Below are 16,985 nucleotides of genomic sequence, written 5' to 3'. Positions count from 1 at the left end.
ATCAATACTTTCAGTGTCACCCTTTTTTGTGTTAAAATAAGTTTGTACATGTGTTATTATTATTTCTCTTGTGTGCTAGCCTAGTATGTCCAATCAGGGGTTTTGGATATTTTTCATGTTTGCTCATTTTGATATTAGAGTAAATTGTTATAATTTTTCGTCTGAGTATTTCTTCTCTTCTGTGTAATTTTCACACTGCAAAGGTCAATGTGGTCTTTTGTTGTTAATGTAAGTGCCTTATATCTACCCGGTATAGCCGCAGTACCGTTATCACGTAATATATATTGGTTACATTATTTATATGTGATATTGAATTGTAGTGTAAGCTTTCTGAGCATCTAACTATTCATGTTAAGCAATCAAGTTTCCAAAATTCATGGTAAAGAAAACTTGGAATTATTGAAGGATTTATTTTTTAGAACGTTTCGTTCCACTCTGGAACATCTTCAGGTATAGAATGAATACACAAGGTGGAATTTTTGGCTTAAATGAACATATGGGAAAGATGAAAGTTGTGTGAGGTGAGGTGAAGGGTCGAAGGAATAAAGAGGCAATCAAACATAGGGTAAGGAATAGGTGAATGAGGGAAAGGGACCAATCAATCATTGGGTAAGGCAGTGGGCAAGGAGAACTCTGTAGAGCTAGGGTCGGGGTTCGCGCCCCGTCATAGCCTTGGGGAATTGTATTCAATTTTTTTCACGTCGTCATTATCCGGTGCTGTTTGGTGAGATCTCTGAGTGTAGGCAAAGTAGGAAAGTCGTCATTCTGTATATTTAGGGTGGGTCTCTCTTTTTCCTCTTATGAGTATAATATAGTTTCCGAAGCTATTTTCATGATTGTCATGAATATATTCTGATGATTGATTGAATCAAGCTATAGTGTCATTATTCAATCACATTATCACAAACGTTATACATCACAGTTATCACAAAAGTGATATTCGTGTCACATTCAAGACACGATTGATTTCACTAAATCAGTCATTTTAAAAAAGCTATATTATAGAAGCAACCGCTATATAAACATCAAATTCATGTCGTGGTTGGTGTTGACTTGATGTTGAGCGCTGGCCCCAGACTGCAACACAGTCACAGCTTCCTCGTAGCTAGGCAGCTCGTCCACTGACAACTGGATCTCACTAGATACACTGTATGAATACGTTGACTCTGGGATGAAAGGAGAATATCTCCGAGGCACGGAACTGTGTTGGTAGGAACCAGAGACAGCAGTATCCTGCAGGACGAAAGGTTTAGGCGTCGGCGAGTGTTGCAAAGTGCCGGGGATAGTCTTGCCAGTAGCCTGGTCCTCCTGTGAGGTACTGGAAGGAGGCTCCAGGGCTTCTGCAGCCAGAACCTCTTCATACGACGGGGGAGACTCAGCGTATACCAGCGGGTCTCTTGTGTAGGAGTGCGACCCCCTGCTGCCGACGGAGGCTCTGCTCTGAGGGACATCGTCGAGGGGCTTACAGCAGGTCTCCACCACGCAGCACACCAGAAGCACCGTCAGCACCATCATCATCATCTCTGTAGGAAGCCACACATCATTATATATCAGGCGCGTCTAAAGCACGTTCGTAAAGGGAATATCATTTTATGTATTGAGTTATTTTAATATTTTATTTACTTTGTCCATGAGAACAGACGTGCTATAGGTTAACTCATAATTTTGTTATAGTTACCTAATCATTTATAATAATGATTTAATGATTAGGCTATATTAAACACAAGAGCATTACTAGGTTATATTATGAGGAGAATTACTAGGCTATATTAGAGAAATATTATTAGGCTATATACAGAAATATTATTAGGCTATATTAGAAAAAATAATTATTAGGCTCTGAGACAGCAGGTGGTTATTATTAGGCAAAGGAGCATTACTAGGTTATATGAGATAAAGGAACATTACTAGGTTATATGAGGTAAAGGAGCATTTCTAGGCTATATTAAACTGAGGACATTACTAGGTTCAATTGGAAAGAATTGCGTTAAATTGGAAAAAATCACATTACTAGGTTAAATTATAAAGAATTGCATTACTAAGCTACTTTAAGCAGATAAGCATTTGAAGGCTATATTAAGCAAATGATTATTTATATACTAGGTTGCATTATGCAAGTGAGACTTACTAGCAGCTACGTTAAGCAGATGAGAATTACTACGTTACATTAAGCAGATGAGAATTACTACGTTACATTAAGCAGATTAGAATTACTACGTTACATTAAGCAGATGAGCATTACTACGTTACATTTGTACTTGGGGTTTACTACCCAAAATCATTTACGTCCTCTAATCATTCAACACAAAGCTGCTATTAGGACGATATCTGGGTACCCTTACTCAAATCTCTGAATATGTTAGATATTAAGTCACTGCACATCCTCTCATGTGTATTTTATATATATAAAACGCTGAACTATAATGTCAATCCTGACCTTAAAAGCTTCCTAGAAGGTTGTAACAGACCCCATGAGCACCACACTAGAAACAAATACCTATTTGATATTCCAAGAGTACGAGTTAGTCAAACTAGAAATGCTTTACAAGTCAAGGGACCTCAAATGTGGAATGACCTTCCCAATTATGTACCTCTCCCAACCAGTTTAAGATAAAAACTAAGTACTACCTAATTAACTCAATGTGACCTACCTCACCCCTAAATGTCAACCCATGTCTACGATTTTAAACAATGCTGTTTGTTGACCAAATTGTATTTTTGCTTTTTTTTCTGCCATGTTTCCCTCCCCCCCTTTTTTTTATTATTTTTTCTCAACACAATTTATACTTTAATCTCAACTAGTATTAAGTTTTAGTCTTAGTGTTTTTCCTGCCCGAAACACTTTCCGTAATAGTGGCTTTAGGCATTGTATGTACTAGCTCTATCTATAAATCCATCAACTTTTGTATCTCACCTTGTATGTATGTACTTTACCTGAATAAATATTTGTATTTGTATTTAAGCAGATGAGCATTACTACGTTACATTAAGCAAATTAACAAGTATTTAGTCTTTGTTGATGCTGATGGGCAGCCTGTCCTTAACAAAGGGCAAATGTTCATTTCATGCAGCCGCCAAACCCTGTTTATAACTGAAAACCACTTTTCATATGACTTACAACTGATAAGGTTCGTACTTTTCTTGAACAAGGCTTCGCTGACGACCTCTGTTCGAATCACAACGCTGTAAATATCGATAAAAAAAGATACAAATATCCGCCAACAGAACCTAAACACCTAACCTAGGCCAAACTATATATTGAACTTTAATATACAATAATATTTATTTATATATGAGAAGACACCTATTTTTAATACACAGTATATTCAAATTGATGAACGTGTCTCGGTCGAAGGTTAGGCTGCTCTTCGAATCGCGCCTGAATCTTCACTCACGTACTGCAAATATAAATAATTGGCAATAGAACTTATAAACACCTAAGTTAACCTTAGTCTAACTATGTTAATATATTATATATTAACGAAATATTATATAATATTGATATTTTTTGTTATTTAAAAGAATGCTGATTTTGAAACATTTTGATTAGCGAATGCGACTTTGGAGTCGGCGTGAGTCGCGGGCGAGTTTGGCTGTGAAGGTCTTGCAAGTAACAATGGTTGTCTTGACGCTTGAGTAGTGCTGTGACAAGTGATTTTAAGATGACTTTGATAATATACACCTATCTGTGACTCAAGACAGTGACAAATTCTAAGGACGCAGAGAGAAACATATTAAATATCTTGTAGTTCTCGATAAACAATCAATTTGGTGACATTATTGTGCTGGCCGAGCGGCCTTAATCAGACATTCTTGAATGTTTAGACACACATTCTTTACGGTCTCACCCGAGTGTTCACAAGAACAGAGAGTAAAACTCCGGAGAAATAGAGTACTTCTACGTACTTCCGGATGTCTCTAAGAGGCGACACCAAACAAGTAAGTCAGTCAGTGTTTCTGTAAACAAGCGGCCGGTTATTATTATTATTATTATATTTGCCTCCGTGTATTCACCTAGTTGTAATTGCGGGAGTTGAGCTCTGGCTCTTTGGTTCCGCCTCTCAACAGTCGGTCAACTGGTATACATATTCCTGAGCCTACTGGGCTCTATCATAGCTATCGTGTGCTGTGGACCTACTGCTTCATTGCTGCCGTGGTAAGTATTTTAAAACCCTGTTCAACAAACCTCATCTTCTCGCATAGTACGTCGTATATTTTCTTTCACGAAATATTTGTCGAACTGAAAGCTTCGTAATATTGACTTTTTGCTATACATCTAGGTTAGGCTTTGCTAAAAAGTTAGACTTATACATCGGTCTCCACAAGTTAGGCTGTTTGGATTGGCATGCTTCGGGTTAGGCAAAACAGCTGCAATTTTACGGAGTGGTATATCTGGAGAACTGGCTCTTGGACGGGAATTTTAAATCACTTTCCAGCCGCAAAATGGAATTTTCAACTGATACTTGATGGTACTTGTAGAGCAGTAGGTGGGGATGGGGTGCTATCCGGTCACAGCCATATTGAAGTTCCAGATTCGACAACTGTGGCAGGACGGAGACGTTTGGGCGCGTTTCCTTGCACCTGATGTCTCTGTTTACATTAACATTAAATAGGTAAGAGGGAGTTAGGCAACTGTTGTGCGTTGCATCGTGGGGAAAGCCAGTCTAGTTGGCCTATGTCAGGTGAACGTTTCTGAGATCGTGTGCCAAAATTGGCTACAATCTTCTAAAAAAAAAACTCGTGTCCAATCACTTGGGGTGGAAGGTAGAGCGACGGTCTACCTTCATGCAGGTTGGCGTTCAATATCCGACCGTCCAAGTGGTTGGGCACCATTCATTTTCCCCCGACCCATCACAAATCCTTATCCTAACCCTTTCCCAGTACTATATAGTTGTAATGGCTTGGCGCTCTCTTCTGATAATTCCCTGGCTTGCCCATGGAGGACAGTATGCTAGAGAATTTTGTGCAGGATACTGCTTGCCGTCGTGAACTTAGCCTAGCACCTCAATAAGCCTGTGATAATAATTTAACAATATTTCGTGACTAGCCATTAACTGTGCAGGAGTGGCTTTGGGGGGTAGAAATAGGCTAAGCTACTCTATCCCTTTGAGATGTATTTTTTTCATGTCTCAATGAACATACTTGAACTTGAGTGGTTTAGTGTTGTGCTTATAAGCACTTATCAACCTTGAGAGGGGTTGTTGAAGCCAGAGCTTACTGTGACAGTAAACTTACTAGTTAATGTCACGACGGTTTCCGGGAATACATGACAGTTTTACAAGCGAGCGCCACAATCATTTAGCTGGAGCGCCATATATAGTGTAAATTAGCAGCGACATCATACAGATTTGCGAAGAGTTCCACACAATACAATTTGACAAACTCCATACAACGAGAAGATGTAGGGGCACATTACATTGTAATTAGAATCTCCTAGCGCAGTTGGCTTCGTTCTCGACTGTCAATTGGGGATCCCAGGTTTGATTTCCGGGACAGAAATGGTTGGGTACCTTTCTTTTCACCTAATGCCTAGTAATATATAGATACTCGAGAGTTGAACAACTGTTGTAGGGTGGGATCCACGGAGGGTCAGTGGTTCGACTTTGGGTATATATAGATGCAAACCTAAAGTATATATATTTATGTTGGAGTGTGCCAGACTGTCCCGACTGTATTTAATGTTCTGTCGACTGTCCCCGACAAACAAATTAAGAGGGGCAGGTGCGACTCCAACAGAGTATTTTTAGCAGACATATACAGTGTGTGGGGAAGGAACAAAATACAGTAGCAGGAACACGTAGTGTGATGAAAAGTGCGTTGGGCAACACCGGACAAGATAGGTAGTACTCACCGAGCAGGTGGGCGGTGGTGGAGGAGCGGGTGAAGACCCGACCCAGGGACGTCACACACAGCAACCCCGACACCACGAAGATGGCGCACAGCCTGACGCATTTACCCTGCACAGTGGGAATATTTATCAACAAGTTCACTCTTAACATAATAAAATGTATATACACACATGCTATGTGCGATAGATATCCTTGTGGTGCCCGAGTGGAGCCGAGAATCGCAGAAATAGCCTAAGCTACTCTATCCCTTTTGAAATCTCATAAACGTACTTGAACTTGGGGACCATAGATCTGTGTGCGTGTGTATTTTTGTCTGTGCCTGCTTTGTTATTGTCTGAGACTTTTTTTCTGTCCATCTCTGCCTTTCTGTGTTGACTTTCTAGAATGCTGCTGTTGTTTTTAGATTCAGCTACTGGGAACAAAATGTTCGTTCCAGTAGCATAGGCTATGGTGAGCCCGTAGTGGACTTACCTGGCACAGGAGCGGGGCTGTAACTCTGCGACTAGCATGCAAAATGACATCATGAGCGTGACTCTTGGTGGCCAAGACAAGAGTCGTCATCGTGAAGGAAGACTGAAGCTGACAAAGTACATTAGTGTTACTCTAATCAACATGACCTTTTACACTTGACTCGTCGGACACCAGACATCCGTAGTAGTGCCTTGATGTCAATTATTTTGTTTTTCAATTGTTCGTTGTTACCAACACACCAACACTATCTTTCCTAACAGTTGAATAAAGACGTTTGCTAATTGTGTAAAATGATAGCTAGACGTTTTCTTTTCTCAACTAGTTAGCAGTTGTCTAACTAGCAGAGTCAAGTTAATTATAATGAAAATGCTATTTAGGGAAAAGTACATACATACATACACAATGAGTTAAAAACAGTGTTAGATTTCTAGGTAAGGCAAGTATTTACTACACATAAAGCCACAAGTACGCTCAGCGTTTCGGGCAAGATACTTGTTCGTATAGTTAAAAAATGCAGTTTTTCATGACTAAAAGTGGTCTCGGATATGACGCAGTAAAGGATATCGCAGATCCTGTACCTCTGCCACGTCTCACTCGCTTACAGTCGAGGTAGATGGGCGCCCAGCAAAGCATTTCCTCGGTGACTGCTCCTTCAACTCCGCCCTTGTTATAACTACTGGTAGAATCTATTTCCTCTGCGCCTAGTGTTCCAGTGTAGTGGAAGCCATCGTTTCCTGGTTTTCCTGGTCTCCGGACATCGTCTTCTGCTCTACTCCCGAGGTGTCCGCAGCATCGGTGTCTGCTGTCTAGAGCTGCTGCCATGTCTGTTTCTTGAACAACTACACCCTTGTCTGCTGAGAAGACATTTACTACCTTGGCATCTGCTGGGAGGACATCTTCTTTGGGCGGCTCATCACAGTGGCACCAGTCTCTGCATTTCTTCCGTAAAGCAAACTTTTAGTTAAGTACGAATCCTCGTCAGTGTATTTTTACTGATAAAAAAATTCAGAACGATAAAATAAAGGGAGGAAAAAGAAAGAAAAAGAAAAAAACAAGTTGGAGCAAACAAAAGCCCTCTTGACTAAGTTTGAGTACGGTATTGTGGAGGGCAGGGCTGAGGAAGCCTACTCAAGGACTAGAAGAACTGACAGGCCCAGAGTGTTCCTACCCCTGAGTTGTATTCTTACTGTATTCACATCGGTCAATACAATCAGAGTGATGATTTAAAGCTACGATTCTTAATACGGAATACAAATATATTTAGGTTAAGAGTAACCTATCCAGAGGTGTCATGGCTGTCAAGATTTTCTTCATTGTTTTTGTTCTTATTGAATGTTCCCGTACCGCAGTGAGCAACACATTATCGTCAATATATAACAGATTCAACGAAGTAATCTGTGACAAATACGAGGGCTGCGAGCTGACGCCAGAAGAGAGCTATGGTTGCCATACCTTCTCTACTGATAGCCTGAACACCACCTGCCTTGTCAGAGATTTCTCAAACCCTAACTTTACTGTTTATGTCAAACCTGGCGAACATTTTCAGCATTTAGGGCTGGATATATTTTATAAGGTGTGTGTGCCAGGTTACCCCAATGAAATTGGAAGATTCAAAATCTTGCCACAAATGTTTAGTAAAAAGAACTATTGGCACGAGGTGAGAATCAATCAAAACCAGTTATCAAAGAGTTATCACCTGGTAATCGACGGAGAGGAACAGTTTGCATCACCAGAGAGAACACATAAAATTACCGGCACCAATTTCAAGCTAACGACGCAAGGTTCCTCCTCTTGGAGTTTTGACTGTGACCCGCGCAAGTACGCTTCTCCGGTCTCCTCTCTCACTCCCTGGGTCGTGCTAACCATTATTATGCTCCTAATAGTCTTCATTCTCGCCACCATTTCCATCTACGAAAGGAGATCAAAACAATCTTCATCGGTTTCGGTGGCAGAGAGGAATGAACATTTATACGAGGACACCATTGTATAATGACTTACGATAAATATATATAGCTCTTGAAATAGAACATTCTCTGTAACTAGCTGACATTGTATTTATAAGGTGTAAAGGACAGATGAAATAGTTTATTTAATAATATCCGTTGAGTTCTGATAAAGACTTTTTGTGCCCTCTGTAATCCTTTTTGGGCTACCCCTCATAGGATAAGTATGGGGTGCACAATAAATTGGCCGCCTCCGGCGGCAACAATAAAAAATCGTTGTTTACAATCCTCAACCTCCCTATAGTGTCCGAAGTTCCTTCAAGCAACAGTCCTCCACAACAACGTGAATCTGCTTTCTCAACCATAAACAGTATTTACTCTGGAGTTGGAAAGAAAGCTGTCGCAAGAATAGTTATGAATGAACAGTTATATCGTGTATACCAGTGTAAATTAGGACCAGTTAATGGTTAAATATTTATGAATAGTCATCAAATTAAATGAAGTATTCTAGAAACTTGAACAGTCTATCAGAAATTAATCTTCATGTACTGTACAGTGCATTACAAGTGATGTCATTTCTTGCATATAATAGCATATCAGATATGATATTATATCTGATGTGCTATTATATGCTATGATATATCATTCCTCAAACTCTTCTCGTTTGATGAACTGTTCACTTGAGACAGTTAAGTCTGTCCAAGCTGTATAAAGCTGAGTACTTATATTTGGGTACAAGTGACATGATGAACAACCCAGCAGGTTTTCTTCCTATTAGGGGGTGTTGGACATGATGGGTACAAGTGACATGATGACTGACCATATTTGAGATGATCCAGTAATGCGTGCATTGAACAAATCCACAAGGGCCGTGACGAGGATTCGAACCTGCGTCCGAGAGCATCCCAGACGCTGCCTTAATCGACTGCAGAGCTACGACATGGTCAAAACATGGTTGTGGACATGGTTTTTGACCATGTAGTAGCTCAGTCAATTAAGGCAGCGTCTGGGATGTTCTCGGACACAGGTTCGAATCCTCGTCACTGCCCTTGTAGATTTGTTCATTTGATGCATCATGCAATTGTGATTTCTGTGTGTAATGCGTGCAGAGTATCAACCTAGCGTCACTGATTACCCCCAGTAATTATTCCAGTTCCTTGTATGTACATATTTCTTTAATTACACCTTAGCAGTATTATATGCATATTAGTATAGTTATAATTATGTTCTTAAGTATTACTCTCAGATAGCGGAGTATCTAAAGATTTCATGTGGTTCTTAGTTGGTAACCTAGACACCATGCCGTGCATGCTCTAGCCATGTTAGTCGCGTGGGTGAAGCTGGCTGGGGCGGACATGTTATGAGAAGTGTTTGGTACCTGTTTATTGTTTAGGTACATAACTAATTGCCTGGTTAAACCATTATTTGCATACCCAGCTATACATTTAAATTTTAAAATAGTGATCAGTGCTTATATATTATTATATTGTGTTATTTCATTCTGGTGCAATAATATTTCAGGCTACCTGTATTTCATTTATATGTTTCTTTGTTACCCTTACTAAAAGTATATCGCTTTGCTGATTAAGCAGTTGATTTATTTACCCTAGACATTTGTAGTAGCCAAGGTTATTATATATTTTACAACTGCAAAAGCAGAACCATAACAAAGAGGTCAAAGGTCATAACACACACAGGCGAGTGACGCTGCCCAATAAACAAACCTTACGGGGCAAAAATGAACAAACAGTCAACAGCAGTGGAAAAAGTTTACACACTTCTATACGAGTTACCAGTTAATGCAACACTAAAAGTGGAAATGTCTCATTTGCCATAATATAACTGTGACTTGCATTCCCTAAAATGATTGTGTATTGTTTTTAAAACATAAAGTTGTAATTAACAGTGACAGCTGTAACAGAAAATCATACCAATGTCAGTGTTATAAGTGTATATATTATTAGTAATAGTGTTGGTGTTAATAGTAACAATGTTAATAGTCTTGTAAGTACTATTGATAGTCGTACAACTATGTGCACGGGTTAGGCTACTTAAGATGTTAGTGTAGTTATTCATAATGTTCGTTTACACACAAATATGCTAAAGTTATTTTACCAAAATTTACCCGAGGGCCACTATTTCTAGCGGCGTCATCGGGGATTGAAAGCCGGCGGGTTGTCAAAGGTCCTCCCCGTTGTTCCTGAAGATATTTTCAAGCTAAATTTTAATCTGAAGTATTTGGGAATTCACAACTTAGACGTATAGGCGATTTTATGGATTTTTTTGCGTTCTGTATTAGCAATTGACTCCTCCAATGCAATGAATTCCATCGGTTTGAATTTGAAAAAGCAGCGTCCTAAGTTCACAGGAAATACGGCGTTCATAGAAAGCGATGAGTTTAATGGGAAGTGTCGTTGTTGAAAATGCTTGGAATTTGTTGACAAGTCCACAGTGACTCATCTGTTGGGGGGTAGAAATAGCCTAAGCTACTCTATCCCTTTGATATGTATTTTCTTTTATGTCTAAACATACTTGAACTTGACTTATCAGCTGATGGACGAGTCCACAGTGACTCCTTGCCCACTACTCAAAAAAGGGAAGGGAGGGTCGAGGGAGCCACAGAGGGACTCATCAGAAAGAGGCATATCATTACATTTAATGCTGCATTTCTGGAAGGGCCCTGTTAGTGACTCCCTGTTGCCATCTTGCCACTGAGAATGAAAACACAAGAACTCACTAAGTGTGGAGGAGAGGAAAAGTTGATAACCTCTGAAGAAAATATTACGGATGGGAAACATGACCCAAAGCCATAAAAGCCTAGCGTGGCCCCCAACATATTGACCTAATATCAAGCTGCCAAAACGTATTGGCAAACACAACAAAGCCACAGATTTCTGCACATATGGGCCTGAGGGTAGACCATAGGCTGGCTAAACTTGATAACACTGCGAACGACGTGAGATAATTGGGCCCCTAGAACAAAGCACCAGGGACACCAGATCCATAAACAATACATCACCCAAAACATTCCTGGTTGAATGCAAGTAACGACAGACAGCCATTACAGGACATAAGCTATGATGCACCTCCGGCTGAACAGCCTACAATTTAAGGGCCTTAAATCTTTATGAAAGAAAATTAGAACAATTGAAATCAAACATGATCACTTGAATTTAACAATAACAAAATTATTATCTTCCAAGTTTTGTTTGAACCATTCACAGAATCATGGAAAACAAAAGATTATAATATTTATTCTAACTGCTTTGGATCAGAAATCAGGCATGTTTCAATATGTTAATACAGTACAGTCTGCATATTTGAAGAGTTGTTAGTGATTTTGTTGTCTTGATCTATGCACCAGAGCAAATGTTATGCTGCAGGTTCAAGTGTGCCTGAGTTGCATTTATTTGGATAAGCTTATGCAAGTTATTTCTTGTTTGGAGGGAGTGTGGCTACTCCATGGGGGAATGACCATATTTGGAAGTGTCCAGTGTGCGGCTGGTTGTCAAGCTAGCGTTTATATTTCAACCTTGATTAATTCCTATTATTGTTTGTAATTAAATTCTTGTGATTTATGTAACAGTATTATATACTCTTTAGATTACTGATTATATGGTTCTTAGTCCTATACTTTTGTTAAGAGTTTCACAAGAGTTCATGCGGGTGCTTAGTTGATGTTTTGGTAGGACGCCTGTGTGTTGGCGGGAAGTTTTATTCAGTCGCGTGGGTAACTGTATGGAGAAGAGACATGTATATAAGATAAGTCAGGGGATATTCTTTATTTAGCTTATTACTCGGTTAATTCTCTTGGTATGACTAATTGTGCTACACCATTTATTCATTCATGTGTTAAAGAGATGGTTTGTGTGTACTTAGGATTTTTATTTATATTGCATGCTGAAAAATATTTCTGGCTGTTATATTTTTTTACCATTTAATTGTTGATATGTTTGTCACCCTTAGTCATAGTATATTGTTTGCCCGTTAACGCAGTGTTTTCTTGTTTTAATTCCTAAGACATTCAGATGGCAAGGCCGATTTTCTTATATTTGGTCACTGCAGGCAAAGAACCATACCAAGACCTCAAGGGCTGTAACAATCCTGTACGCCAGCAGAGTGCTCCTGGCAGTATGGATTCGAGTCACTTTTGGGGTGTAAGTTTTCAGTTGCATATAGTCCTGGTGACCATTCAGGCTTGTTCGCATTTGTGTTCCTCACGTGTGCCCCAAAGAATGAGGTGATTATATATATATATATATATATATATATATATATATATATATATATATATATATATGTTGTTGTTTCAGGTTAAATAGTTCACTGTTGATGGTTTGCTTGAGTTGGATAGGGATGTCGTACTGGGTCCATTTGTTTAACAGATGCTCCGCCTGCTCTATAAAGGTTTGGAGGGCTTCCTTCTTCTTGTTTAGTTGATGCCGAACGAGCTCTTGCCTATACCTATAGGTAAACTCTGTATTGCGGACTGCTGGGTCATGTGGGTTTATATTGGTGTATACTGGCAGCAGGTTTTCTTTCAAACATGTTTCATTGAATATGACCGCATATTCTGTATTTATTATTTTCTGGTTTAGGGCTTCTATCCCTCTAACTATTTTCTTAGCATCAGGGCTTAATTGAAATAGGAGTTCTCCAAAACTCATTTTCGTACTTTTAAGGTGAAGAAAAGAAGTGATTTACTATAGAGTGTATTACACTTATTTGTATAATTTGCACGACGTTTCGAACCTCCATGGTTCATTCTCAAGTGAACAGATCTTACAATACTAGTTGATTTTATACCCGCATTAGGTCAGGTGATAATACAATGAAGGTGAAAACATGGGGGGATACATAAGGGATAAACATAGGGGCTGCAGAAGGCTTATTGGCCCATACGAGGCATCTCCTATCTAAGCACAAAGATTAATCCAGTGTAATTGGCCTGTTATGTTGGACATTGTCTTCTGTGTTGGCATCGATATGTTCTTGTCTTGTCCTTACTCTCATGGTGGGTAGAGTAAATAGTTCCGTGATTTGGGTGTTCATGGTAGGTCGCTCTATTCTTATGTGAATTGCCTCAAGAATTTGTAATCTTCTTGAATCTTGGGTTTTGTCTATTATGCAAGTATTCTTGTTCAACATTTCTCTTGTTAGAGTAATGTCATGGGCTTGTCTCATGTGATTCCTAGGGGCACCAGATTGAAGATGGCATGTCAAACGCCTCGTCAGCTTGGTCGATGTCATACCTATGTACTTACATTGAAGGTTACATCCTTCGTGGGGGCAAGTGTACATGTATACAACGCTTGACTGCTGTAGAGGGTTCTCCGTCGGCTTCGGGCTGTTTTTGATAAGGAGTTCGGAAGTCTTCTTGGTTTTGTAGAATATTATCAGGTTTATGTTTTGGTTAGGAGTAGTGCTTTTTACTCCTTTACGGATTATTACTTTCATTATTCTTTCCTCTTTTATATGTTCACTGTGCATGGTTGATTTGTAATATAATTTTATTGGGGGTGTTGTGGTTTCTGTTCTAGGTTCTGAATTATACCTGTGGGAACCGACCTGTGAGATTTATATTTATTTAATTTATATGAATTTATATTTACGTTAATTTATATACTTCGATAGCAATTTGTATAATGATAAGTGGACTGTATTTCTGCAATAATCTCTTAATCTCACAAATCGATCCTCTACACATTAGGGGGGGTTTATTAAATTAATATATATGCAGCCAATCAAACTACAGTAATAGCTACATACATTGATGAGGTTCCTTATCTTATAGTACAGCAGGTTAGTCCACCAGGTATAACTAGGGTGTAGACACCAAATTATCCTCTTTGAGGTAGCTTCCATATCACCCAGTAACTGGTGCACAAAATCTTGCATCCTCGTCTTGACCTGTCAAAAGGGCGCTAACTGTGAAGCCAGAATCCTATATATGACAAGTTATATCAGAGAAAACACTATATGGAACATTAAAGACCTGGCTTAATTACCTTTAGTTTGAGGCGATTTCGCGATCTAACCGGGTCACCCTATATCCTGACATTAATGGCCATAAATGAATGATAAACGGGTTTCGGATAGACTTAACTTGAATTGTAGACATCGTGTTGGAGATGGTACCTTTGGTTTCCATAACACTACGTCCAAGTAAAATTAACAGGAGCCGTATTTGCTCCCGTGTGCCTCTGGTCTCGTATACACAATGGCTGTTTAACACTCCATCCTATTGACGTTACTGGCCGACATTGTCCAGAATGATAGGAGCCGTTTGCTCCACACGTCTCGGAGGTGACACAACAATGGCTCCCTCCCTCCTCACTCTCGCCTGGCCTACTTTGTCCAGATTTCAGAAAGTGATAGAAGGGTCACATTTACTCTACTTTAATATTGATAATTAAGTTAATTTATATAAGATGTTTTTATGATGGTAAAGTCCAAAGACTAATGTATTTAAGAATAATTCCCAGCAGAATAGCTGGTGAATTATAATAGTATGTGGTGATGATATCCCGTTTTCTTTAGACGGTAATTCCACTACAAGTTACGTTTTCTATGGGTAACTTGTTTATACAACACAGCTCTTATCTGTCTGTATGATATTATTATTAAATGGTGTCGGATTTTCCGACATAATTCCCCAGGGGGCTGCTCACGGGTCGAAGTCCTGTTTAGAACAGACGAACACCGATACTCCTCCTTCGAATTATTACATTAATTTGATGTTAGTAGTTAGTAATCACACATTTGTGTGTCTGTTCGTACAGGACGGATGTCCCGTACTAGAGTTGCAGGGGTTAGAAGTCTAATGCAATTTCATTTCCCTGTCAACTCTTGAAAGGCTAATATTCAAGCCTTATTACATATTATTTAACCCAGAAGACTGAATGTGATCAAGTACTACAGTCAAGTATGATTCAGGGACTGCAGTGAGATCAGTGACATAGATATAACTTGAAGTTTGTTCAGGTAACTAGTCACTGATATATAAACACTGAGGCCCATGGAATACATCTTGATTAAATAATAAATGTATCAAATCAGTCATCAGATTTATTGGGTTTTAATTTAGTTAATTGATTCAGAAGATTGAATAGCTCATCATTAAAGTAAAGTATGGTTCTGAGACTGCAGTGGGTTCAGTGACATTGGTCGCAGTGACTTGTAGCTGTTTTAGGCTACTGTTCACTGATTTGCCACTGAGGCCTCATGAACTCATCTTCAGCTTCAAATGATGATACTAACATCAACCTCTGTTACTATAGTCAGCTGTAATCTCCTTAGTATAATGCTACTGGAGAAATATAATCAGCTGACTAATTTAGATTTCTATTGGTATTGTTTATCTGCAGGCATAGGTCTCCTCAGGCTTGATACTGGGCCTGAGAGTAATTTACCTCCTGCAGACTTTAACATGGTTATGCCCTGATATTTAGTAGGGCTACCAATGAATTGATGGTAGTAGTCCGTCCCCACAAGGACAGCCATTTGGCATTTGATTTGCTCAAATTTACCTGCAGCTGCTTGATAATAGCTTTCCAGGTCAGCATAATCAACTGTGATTGTTGTGACAAATCTTCACATTTCTTGATCTGTCTTGTTAAGTGGCCTTTAAGACCTGCAAGGGTTCTTTTCATTCTCCCTGCATTATCCATACTGGCTCGTTGGTGAAGCCTTGTGGGACTTGTACTTGGGCTGCTCATAATACTGAACAAACACTAATGGTAGCCTAGGGTAAATTCTGCACTCACTAGGCAATAATCCTACCTCTACTAGAGGTTAGCACTTAAAATTAATACACATTATATATATATACAATCATCCACACTAATGATTTGAGTGATAAACCAGTGTCACTGGAAGTACCTTTAGGTTAGCTCTTCTATATCACCCTAGGATGGAATTGACACTAATTAATCACTCAAAGGTGTAATGATCATAAGTAAATTATTATATATACACAACTCAACTCGAGTTGATAAATTACACCCAAAATAGGGTCTGGACCATTCATTAATGGTGTTAGGTTGTTCAATATAGTACAACTGACTATAGTAATAATGGGACTAAGATGAACGATAATAGTTCAACTAGTCATATCCTACCCTGTTGTGGGTTGGCAATTAGTAAATATTATACTGTGATCACTAGTGCAATATATATTAAATAATTCTCTATTTTGGAGAAATAATATACACAATTATTGATAATAGCCTCTTAATTAGCCTCTATGAAACTTCTAATATTATCTAGAAGTATTAAATATTAGTGACCTCGCGAAATAAAGTCCACAAAATTCGTAGATAATCTCTCGCGAAATGTAACACCACGAAATCCGTGAACAATCTCGCGAAGACACAGTCACTAATTTGGCTGGATTCTATATTAGCGCTGTCATTTCACGAAATAACACGCCACCAAATATCTGTGGGTGTGCATGAAACCGCTGACGAAGCTGAACTGGGCTGAGGGAGGCTCCTGAGCTCCCACGAGGCTTCGCCGCTGTCTTTGACTGGCTGGCCTTGTTTAAATAACACTGCACTAGTATATTTAATGAATCCACTGGATAACTGGTTCATCCGGTACTAAGATGACCAAATGTGGGTTCAAAGGATCAAATAATCCGTCATCCGGTTCGAAGATGACCAAATAATTCGGTTTCGAAGGACCAAATAATGTGGGAACCGACCTGTGAGATTTATATTTA

General features: G+C 39.2%; 1 protein-coding gene across 1 annotated transcript; it reads right to left on the bottom strand.

Annotated features, from left to right (window-relative positions):
* Positions 1-303: 303 nt before the first annotated feature.
* On the bottom strand, positions 304-7,083 carry LOC123768959 (uncharacterized). The gene is made up of 2 exons (XM_045759834.2): positions 5,852-7,083; positions 304-1,523 (listed from the first exon to the last, which is right to left on the bottom strand). Exons 1-2 carry the CDS (start codon positions 5,997-5,999, stop codon positions 1,015-1,017), a joined length of 657 nt encoding a protein of 218 aa, XP_045615790.2. The 5' UTR covers positions 6,000-7,083; the 3' UTR covers positions 304-1,014.
* Between the last annotated feature and the right edge of the window lie 9,902 nt (positions 7,084-16,985).

This window comes from Procambarus clarkii, chromosome 64, assembly GCF_040958095.1.
Source record: "Procambarus clarkii isolate CNS0578487 chromosome 64, FALCON_Pclarkii_2.0, whole genome shotgun sequence".
Classification (NCBI taxonomy): Eukaryota; Metazoa; Arthropoda; class Malacostraca; order Decapoda; family Cambaridae; genus Procambarus; species Procambarus clarkii.
The sequence above is the reverse complement of the archived record's forward strand: the minus strand, read 5'-3'. Positions and strand labels throughout refer to the sequence as shown.